This window comes from Rhopalosiphum padi, chromosome 2, assembly GCF_020882245.1.
Source record: "Rhopalosiphum padi isolate XX-2018 chromosome 2, ASM2088224v1, whole genome shotgun sequence".
Taxonomy (NCBI): Eukaryota; Metazoa; Arthropoda; class Insecta; order Hemiptera; family Aphididae; genus Rhopalosiphum; species Rhopalosiphum padi.
In genome coordinates, this window is record NC_083598.1 from 44,710,576 (window position 1) to 44,721,717 (window position 11,142).

Below are 11,142 nucleotides of genomic sequence, written 5' to 3' on the forward strand. Positions count from 1 at the left end.
CAATAATACAAGCATTTAATGTATTTTTCGTTGTTTAGCGCGCCAGATATTAAACCGAAAACTTTCTATTTCGGTATGAACGAATTCAACGATACAACAAAGATTAGTAGAACTTCAGAAGACGTTGATCGATTCGCTGAGAGCTTTAATAAAACGAACGCTTCCCCTTCTGATAGTATTACTAGCAGTGACCCCACAGACGAGGTATAAATCAAAGACTATCTGTTTTGAATAATCATTATTGAAACATGAAATATACTTTTAATTTTCGCAAAATTCAATTTCATACATTATATGAGCTCAACATTTTATTAACTAATTTTTTTATTAAACCGGGTTTTTTTTTATTTTAATTAAATTTGATTAGTATAATATAATATTTTTGTTAATATGTATATCTGTTTATTTATATATAATAAAAGCAATTAAATGTTTCCCTTGCATATTTAAATTTTGGGTATAGGTTAAGAATAATATTTTATATTTATTTCACTATGATACTATAACTAAAACTTAAAAGTATATTATTTATTTATTTTAAATATATATTTTAGAGCGGTGGTGACATATCTCTTCAACTAAGACCTACATTACCAAGAAAACAGTTTGACATCCCTAGATTTAGTCCAACAGCTGCTTGGCGCTTACTCACTGCTTTAGAAAGTCCTTCACCAGTTAGTCCCAACTGTAGTGGCGGAGAGGAAGACTTAATACCAATTATAGATCAACCTCATATTTCTGGTGATAAATCCGGAGATAGTGGTATTTCTGGAGATGCTAGTCCTAATTCAGCCCATAATTCACAGGTAATACATAAAAAACATGTTAAAAAATATTAATTTATCATAAATTATTATATTATAACTTTTAGGTTGCTTGGACTCCACAGCAAGACTTGGAAGAAACAAGTTCAGATGGTGGATTGGATTCGGCACCAGTTTCACCTCAAAGTTTGGATACCACACAATTTTCAAGAACTCGTACAATTGCTAAACCAAGTTTCTGTCTATCCCTACCTAGAGATGAAAGTGCAGGAATTGATAAAAGATATGGACAATTAGTGAGTTGTATTAATAAAAGTAATATTTCGTATTTATTAAAACAATAAAATGTATTTTGTTCTGTAAAGAATGAAGATTTTTCACCGATGAATCCACCCAAATCTCATGGTTACTTCAAATCTAAGTTAAACAGAGGAAAAGCATCCACAGATAAAAACAAATCACAATTGGATGAAAACTGGGTGTTAAGTAGAAGCGTGCCAGATTCATTGCATCAATCAGGTTTAGTTGGCAATTTTCCATCGCAAAATTGGAATCAACTAGAATGTCAAAATGGAGAAGAACCTTCTGATGAAGAATTAGCTATGTCATCTTTACCAAAATTTTCATATTTAGCTGCAGGCAGGCGAGCTATGTATTTACCAGAATATAAATCATTAAATTATTTATATCAAAAGTAAATTTAAATATCTAAATAACTGTTGATAAAACTATTTTTAAATAATAATCTAATTCATAGGGATATAACAAACGTGCCTCAAAATAAAGCCATTGTATCAAAGTCATGTGAGGACCTCACAAGAGACGATCTGGAGGATGATGAGTTACCAGTCATGAATGAAAGAACAAAGCAACAAAAATCATCAAATAAAAAGTTTGCATTTCAAAGTACAATACGACAAATTGAACGAAAGAAAATTGCTGAAAAATTATCAAAAGAAGCAGAGTACAAAGGTAGTAAAAGATGCACTTTCATGTATTTAAAAAAATGATTCTTATTTTATATGATTGATTTCAGAACGTCAGAGACTTAGTGAAATGGAGGCAATGCGTCGAGTGGAAGAAGAATTTCAGCGAAAACGAGAAAGAGAAAAGGCAGATATTCGACAACAGTTGAGACTGTATACGTTAACACAAGGTGATAGAGAACCAGCACAACCTCTTCCATCTGGTACTCAAGTACTCTCTGAATTCAGAGAGTCAAGACGTGACTATAAAGATTTTAACTCTTCCAGGTAAAAATTATTTTATACTAAAAATATTTACCAACAAATAATTATATTTAACTAAACTGTCCATTTTAGAGTTGAACACGAACCTATTAATCGTTCAGAAACTCCAGTGAAAAAATCTACAACTGTGCATCCAAAAGTTGTATACCAAATGCCTAAAAGTACTCCAGTATATGTGACACCAAATACTGTTCGTAAACAATGTAATGGAACTGAAAAGGGATCATCAACACCAACATCCGGAAATTACAGAAGAGACTTTGCTCAAGGGGCCCTCCCACATTCTGTGGCAAGTTCGGACTCAGAAGTATCTGTGTCGATTACTCGACCAACTTCACGTTCAAAGCACAGAAGCAGGTAGATAAATCATTAACTTATACCAGTTATACCATTACCATAAACCATAGTTAATAAATGACTAAAGTTAACAATTATATTACGTATATTTTACCTAATAAAAAAAACATATTACTACTTAGTGAATTTGAAACGCATGACTATTTAATTCAAATACCTATATTTAATACTTAATTAAAACACAATAATAATACAAAATATTAACCAAACTAATAGGTATTGACTTAAAAATGTTGAACATTTTAATTTTTATGACAACATTAAGTTTTGAACATGTTTTAACAAATTAGTTTACTTTAACCAACGCATATTAGATATAACTTGTATAACTTATAATTTAAAATTATTTAATTTATGACCATTAGGATAAGTGTTAAAAATATTGGATTTTGGGGTAGAGATTAGACATAATAGATTTTTTTTAAATAAAGAATATTAGCTATTACATATAAACAAAACAATCATACTATAATAATCCGTTATAAATTAAAAAAAAAAAATTATAAACACTACTTTTCAAATTAAAAACAAATTTCAGTGATTATTCTTTATTTTTTAAAATGTTTAGTGTTTACATACTTTATTAACTACCTACTTCTGACAAACAAAAAACCTAACAAATTCAACAACTTCTCACAGAGTTTCAATAAATTTAACAATAAATACATTATAAATGAAAATACTAACTACTATCATGCTTTGGTTAACAATTCTAACATAGGTTTTAGCAAGTATGGAGCTCGGGATTAAGTGTATTCTAGTCAACAAATATTCAAGTCACCATTTCACCAATATAGGTTGGTAGTAAATGTTGCTTGGTTCATTCTAAATTGTAGGATAATTGTGTTTTTATTTTGCACCATTTAGATCAGCCAGTCCAATATCTGATCGAGAAAACAACGACATTGGAATAAATCTTGATTATATACATATTATAAAAAACTTAAAGCAAAAACAAAATAATGAAACAGTAAATATCTTTAGAAAAAACCTTTTTATGCGTAGGTATTAAATATAATTAGTGAATTTTTATTTTTTTCAGGAATTAAATGAAGTTACCAATGAAAAGATTCCGGCTAGTTCTATAGTCGGTGTAAATTCTCTACAACCATTTATGAAAAATAAAAATTCAATGTACAAACCTATTGTTTTCAATCCGATAAACAAGAACAAATTTGCTCAACCATTGATGTAGATTTTTATAATATTATTATTTACTTAATTTGTAATGTATTGTTATTTTATTTAAAATAAGTCATTTACTTGACTAATTTTACTAGAAGTAATTAGCTAATTTTTATATAAATATAAACCTAGTTTTGAATTTATGATTAACCTAGTTAATCATGTAAATAATAATATTTAGTAGTTATATTTTGTATGTCAAATAAATTATATAGTTTAGTTAATCCAAATATTTTGTTTTTCACTTTAAGTGTTATTTATATTATTTCAAGTTAACATATATATTTCAATAATTGTTATCTTATTTTATTAAGTTAATAATGAAAATGTACAACATATATAAATGATTCACACGTGTTATTATTGTTAAAATTATCACTTTTTATTCAATTTAGATGTTATAAAATTAAAATACCTACTCCATGTTGATTGCCATAATAAAATTGTTTAAATACTTTACCTAATAATTGTATTTTATATTTATAATTAATTATTGTTGAATAATGTATTTAGACTATAATTACCTACTTGTATTATACTTTACCCTTGCTTACATGAGACAATTCATAAAGTATAAAGTATGTAAGTAAACAATACCTGAGTTATTAGTCACTTATTACTTATATGTGGTCTATAGAACAGAATCATTTAAATATTAAAGAATTATTTACATTTAGAATATTATATTATATGCTGTGAGTATGTTGAGAGAGAAGAAAACCTTGTTTCTAAGCCCAAAAATAATGCAAGCTGAATACTTTGAAAACAATAGATTTTTGGAGGACTATGTTGTGAAACTAAAGAATGTTTTTTTAGCCGAGGTCCTTGATTGGACCATGTCTACTCTCCTCAATGCAATATTGTTAAGTATAAAAAAGAGAACAACAGATTATTGGAGGGCATATAACTTTAGGGAACTTGAAAAAGCAGGTTTTAAGCACTTGACTGTAAACAGTGTAAACCACAGCAAAAACTTTGTAGATCCTCTAAGTAGAGCACATACTCGAAATATAGAAAGGCTCTGGGGATCAACAAGATGGTAGAACAAAAAACATTGCGTTATCATTTAAAATCATATTTAGCTGAATTCGCGTGACAACAGAACGTAAGGGAATGTAAATTTACCAAAATTTTTAAAACAATCAAAATCTGATTTCTAAATACATAAATACGAGTAAATGCACAAAGAATTTAATTATGATTGGTTAATATGAATAAAAATAAGGTAGTCTGTCAAAATAGAAAAAGTAGGCAAATATTGGTAGTCTTAGATATCATATATTAGGTATTTCAAAAAAACAAATTAATCTCATTTAACAGAGAAGTACTATTTTTTTTAAGTGTATAAAATAGGTTAGGTCTTTCATTCATTATCATTAAATTGATATTTATAGTTTAAATATTAATTAGCTTTTTGAGAAATTCTACTTCGGAATTTTTACCATTAAATACTAAAAAAATATTTAAATGTTTAACAAATTTTTCTAAAAAAATGATCTTTAAATTAATAAAAATTTGATTAGTATATGAGAATTTAAAATTGTTTTCAAAATTAGTCCTAAAACTTAAAAATTGTAAAATTATTTTCAATCTTTTGGCCCTTTTGGTAAAAAATTCGTAATTTTTTTTTACATTATGTAGTAGTGCAAAATTATAATCAATATTAAACATCAGTATTCAGTGTGCAAAATTTTGAATTGGAATTAATTTTATTCATTGGCATTAGTAATATAAAAATAATTTGTCTTATTTAATATAAATTAAATTTGTATTGGAGTCAACACTTGACAGCCAACAGTCGCAAATAATAAAATTAATTTGTATTTGTACTATATACGTATGTGCCTAATGCCTATTTATCACTTTATCAGTAATCATAACATTCATAACTGATAAATTGTATAAAATAAATCTAAATTATTACTTATTAAAATAGAAAAAATATGCTTATTGCTTTAATACGAATATTTGAAAAAAAAATACACTTACAAGTAGAAAAACTCTAATATTCGAAAATAATTTAAGTATAATAAGTGTTATACTTAATCGTAATATTAAACAAATTTTGACTTAACTTATTTATTTCTACAAAGTCTTATTATACGAACGCATATTTGCTAGTCCTGGTTATGAATAGCTATTATCATAATACTATTATTACTATTTTGTAATAATTATTATTATTATGGTACCTATTAGCATTAAAAACACTTCGTTTTTCATTATTGCTGAACTCTTGAGTTTTGGGAACAGTCCTATTAATAATTAATTATAATTTGAAACTTCGGTGTTTCATTAAAAATTAGTACATTATTGACTATAGCAAGTTTCGTACATACGTTATTACGTTACCAATCATTACCATGTTATTTAATTAATATTTATTTATATTTACAAATTAAATAAATGGTACAAATAAGAAATATCGATCAGACGATTTTGTATAATATTCATAGGTTAGGTACCTATATTATATGCTGCAAAAGCAATACAAATTTTAAAAGTATGTACCTATATATTGTTGGTGTGTTTGTTTATCGACACGTTTAGGTATTGCAATTTGCAGTTGTATTAAATCTAGTCAAACCGAATTATCGACATTTATTATTACATAGGTATAATATGATACCATAACGTAGGTAGCATAATAATTAATGGATATTAGTGATATTACTGATATTAGGTCAAACACGTATGTATCTGATATTTTTAACTATTATAGACATTACAGTATTACATAATTGACAGACTTCGACCTTCAACTTAGTGAAAACTCAAACATGTATATAGGAATATAATAAATGTAAATAAAGTAAGAAAATATGTTTATTTTTTTTATTGATTTTTGAATACTAAATTCCAGCTTTGACAACTAGACTATTAGCATTATATGGGTATAAAATATAAATACATTTTCTTAAATTATTACATTATTAACATGCTAGCCTCACATATATTTGATAATATGTATATTTTAAAGCTGTTAGAGCAGACAATTTGTAATAATGGCAATTTATTATGTATGGAATATTTATGGACATTAATTAACTTAGGTACTAGTGGAAACTATTAAAAGAGAACAATTGTTGATACTACCAGTGGTCCGATTTAAATTTTATCAAAAGATTTGTCTTCATTAATCTTTACAACTTAATATATAAATATAGAATAGAAAATAATAATTTCGTATTTTAAATTATTTTAAAAACAAAAAAATTGACTTAAAAAACTTGTTAAATGAAATTAGTCAAGTATATTTTTCATGCATAACTTAAAACTAAAAGAAGCTAATAAATCCAAACATACGCCCAAAACAGTAATCGGACATTGATAAGTTCATAAACTAACCTTCTAATAATTCATCTAAAACCATTAAAAGTGTAGAGCACCTAGGATTACATATTTACATCTTAAAAGTAAGTATATGTAAAAATTGCTTACGACTACACTACAGCCTTGTAATCTTCAGGTAGGTACCGATATGATGGTGTATACCTACTCCACTTAATCATATACATATTATGTATTATTCGATTATATATGCGTAAATTTAATAAGTCTACGTATATTACGCATAGTTATTTACTAAACTTTCAAAGAAATTATATTGATCAAAACAATCCCGCGGTTTTAATTTTTTTCATGGAATATATTGTATTATATTTATATAGGCGTATTTCATAACCTTAGTGTATACACTTTCGTTTCGCGCTTCTTCGCGTAGTCTAACCTTAAATATTATTGGAACTATCAAAATGCAGATGTCAATTAGGTATATTAGATAATATTATAATATGTAGTTGGTACATATCTTATAAGCTGATGCGTAGATAGAAAAAAAAATAGTACCTACCAACTATTTTATGCACATAATTGTATGCATGAAGGCCAAAAATGAAATTACACAAACGCGCAATCTAAAGGCGACATATACGTCTATTACTGCAGTAAATAGTAATACTATGTAGATTGTTGTATAATATGTATATTGCCATATTGGTACAAGTGTGTATACTAAACTAGGTGCCTACTTACTGACGCGTACAAAACTATGACTATAAACCATATTAAACAGTATACCTTTAGGTATCGGGATATCGTACTATTTTCCTTAATTTGTATTTAATATTATAAAATATTGTGCTTGTGTACAAGTTATCCTAGACTTTTTCTAAAATGCTATTTTGTATTTTTCTGTCTATAAAATCGTAATATAGGTAAACTAAAGATTTTGATAAATTTTATAGTTGGACGTTTATACGATAAAATGTCAATGATTTTAAACGGAGACTATATTATATCAAGCCATAATGTCCATCAAAATATTGTTATTACTTATTATAAATTATAATGTTGTTATTCGCATTTTGATGTCGTGGATTTGGTTTCAATAATATTATAGTTCTTTTTCTTTGAAATGTCATTCGTTGCGCTAATGATCACTGATAACATTATACCTAATACCTATATAATATTATATTGTATAATCTAAATTGAATACTAAAATTGTGGCAAAAACATTCAAAACAACTGCAATATCTATAGGTTATTCACCTATAGTTATTGCAGTTGTTTTGTTAAAAATATGGACCATATTACCATAACATTCGTGTATAATATATTTTAACATCTTCCATCTAAATTTAAGCCAATAAGTTGTATTAACACAGTATTATAGTCTATAGATACATACACATGAGACATGAGTAATTCCCAAACAATTTGTTTTCCGCGATTATTCCCAACACATGTATTATGTATACCACGTAGTGTTGCATCGAAGTAGGTATATTGCCTATATTCGCTTATCGGGTATTGATAAATTATTGCCACGTTCTTAGTCTTACGAGTTTTACAGTAGACGGTACTATAATATTATATTATGGTATTATAGTATAATAATTATACTATCATTTTTTACATTTAAATTTTTTATTATCATTATTAAATCCATTAATCATTATACATGTATACAATAATATATTATTATATTTATATATGTAATACATTACTAACTAAATATTGCTAAATAGCTAATCTACAATAGTAGTTGAGATAATCTTCAATTTCAATATCTTTTCTAGTAGGAAAGTAAATCTAGATAGTACTCTTGGGAGGTCAAAATCAAAAAAAAAGACCAAAAATATAACAGAATTTATTATGATAGATTTAAAAAATATGGATTAATTTTGTTTCTATTGTACAAATGTACAATAGTTTTATAGTTCAATTGATAAAATAATCTGGAACACTAATCTGTATCACAATAATAGCTCTATCAGCTCAACATCACAAAACAAAAATTTTTATTCAAATCAATTTGAAATAATTTACATTAATATTATTAATCCAAAATTGCATCCTTTAATTAATGTTGCAGTGTTAGGAGTACTATCATATTGGACTAACATCATTATAAAAGCCCAGTACCTACATCAAAATTAAAAATCTTTAGTACCTATACTCTATAGTAATTAGTAGGTGTCGGGTGTACCACGTTATAGATTAAGTCACTTATGAGTTAAATTTTAATTTAATGATAAATAATTGCATAAGAAAAACGATTTTGAGCGGAGACCGTCAGTCAGCCTATATTACATCACATATTCTATCATATATTGTTAATTGTTATTAACGAATAATTGTAAAATTATTATTATATTATTATATTGGGTTGTCTGTTATCATTGTTTAGATCTGATAATTTCTAATATTAAATATATCTAGATATAAATACTTACAATAATACATAGGTTTATAGCCTATACTATAAGAGTATAGGAACAGGAAGCTAAATTTGTTATAAGAGTCGTAATACTGTATAAGAAAATAGATTTGTTTTAATCACCTGAAAAATTACTTTAAACATACAAATAAATGTATTACTTCAATAACAAGTTAAGGAAATTTTTAAATTTCATAGGTAATTCAGGTTTTATTCCGAATGATGGATAATCGCGATTAACGCATACCTAAGTGGCTAAGTGGTGTTTCATTATGCTATATATATACATTTTATAACTTAAATCATCAATGATGGTATGTGTCTGGTGTCAACTTACTTCTGTAGGTTGTAGCACTTGTAGCCAACTAACCCAAGTATTCCTTGTTTACTATAAACATACACAATAACATTTTCAAAATATTTTAATTTTTAACCTACCTATTTATAGGTTTATGGCTATACCACATTACCGCAAATCACAATCTATTCTTACCAACACACAGTTATACGGACGTACGGTAGGTATGCGTATGATGTGGTTTGTATTGATTAATATAGGTAATACAAGGAATAAGCTAATATTAATACTATAATAATTACATAGCTATACTATAGTAATATTATATGATTTATATAAAATTTTGTTATTGGCAAAACATATTTCAACCTACTACAGTGGTGGTCAAATGATTTTGTCGAAGTAGCGTAAAATGTTTTAAACAAAATTCAATTGTTATAAGTATTAAAGAAGAAAAATCATGGGGAAGATCTATTCCCCATCCACCGTTTGACCGTCACTGAATTACTACATTACTATTACAAAAATAAATTAATAATACAAATATAAATAAATAATAAAATACCCATCTCAGCTCAGAATCATTGCAGTTCTTGTACAAAGATGATATAAAATTCAAATTAAAGTTTTAACACATCCATTACAGATTACAGTAACCTTCTTAATGATGAAGTATGCACAGAGTACACAGTACACTTGAAAATACACCAACTGTATTAGTAGAGCGACTTTCCTATTTTGATATATTTTCTTATTATATTTTTCTTTTAATCTATTTAACTATTTCCTACATTAATTACTATGAAGTACTTATAATACATATGATAGGTATTTGAAATAGAAAACGTCTATCTGATATTTATATAATTTTAGCACCTCTACGGCCCCATATTTCGTCTGCAGCAGTTACACAAATGTCAAAAGAATAAATACTGAAAAATTACAATACACATCTAAAATACTAAACAATCTGTTATTGACATACTCTTATTGAATATCACTTTATTTATCACTCGTAAAATATGATATTCCTCGATCAGCATTCTGCAATGCTTATACAATTTCATTACCATTTACTTATATATATGTGTTAGATAGGTATATGAATATATTTTCATCGGCGAATTGTTATAAATTATAATACATCTATCATCGTATTCTTCAGTAAATCGGCCATTACAACAGTATAAATGCATTATGCATTAGTATAATACGTATTACTTATTAGTTATTATACATCATCATTTATGTCTATCAATATACCTATGCATATCAGACTACAGGTTATTCGTAATGTAAATTTACATTTAAAGACGCTTATCGTATTTGTACCCTTGGGACGGGATGTCATAACTAGAATATTTCGAAAAAAAAATTGATCTACACCCGATAAAATATATTGCGCAGGTACAATAGGATAATGTACTTATTTTAACTTTTCTATGTTGAAGCGTAGGTACACGGTACACATTGTAGTGTAGTAGATACTAAAAATTAAAATTTGTGAGCAATAACAAATTTGTTATTCTGTATTTTAATATATACCAATAAAAAGGCGTGTAG

General features: G+C 26.5%; 1 protein-coding gene across 6 annotated transcripts in view; it reads left to right on the top strand.

Moving 5' to 3' along the window:
• Positions 1-4,023, top strand: part of LOC132920005 (uncharacterized) — a 58,696-nt gene extending 54,673 nt beyond the window's left edge. For 5 of the 6 annotated variants that reach the window (XM_060981996.1, XM_060981995.1, XM_060981993.1 and 2 more), the window contains 9 exons: positions 39-204; positions 555-806; positions 872-1,060; positions 1,130-1,458; positions 1,522-1,736; positions 1,801-2,017; positions 2,087-2,371; positions 3,239-3,341; positions 3,414-4,023. In XM_060981996.1, the coding sequence (XP_060837979.1) occupies positions 39-204; positions 555-806; positions 872-1,060; positions 1,130-1,458; positions 1,522-1,736; positions 1,801-2,017; positions 2,087-2,371; positions 3,239-3,341; positions 3,414-3,566 (1,909 nt within the window). In that variant the 3' untranslated portion in view covers positions 3,567-4,023. Of the gene's footprint in view, positions 1-38; positions 205-554; positions 807-871; positions 1,061-1,129; positions 1,459-1,521; positions 1,737-1,800; positions 2,018-2,086; positions 2,372-3,092; positions 3,169-3,238; positions 3,342-3,413 lie in introns of all 6 variants that reach the window. The other variant, XR_009660684.1, reaches the window with a different exon arrangement.
• Positions 4,024-11,142: the final 7,119 nt, after the last annotated feature.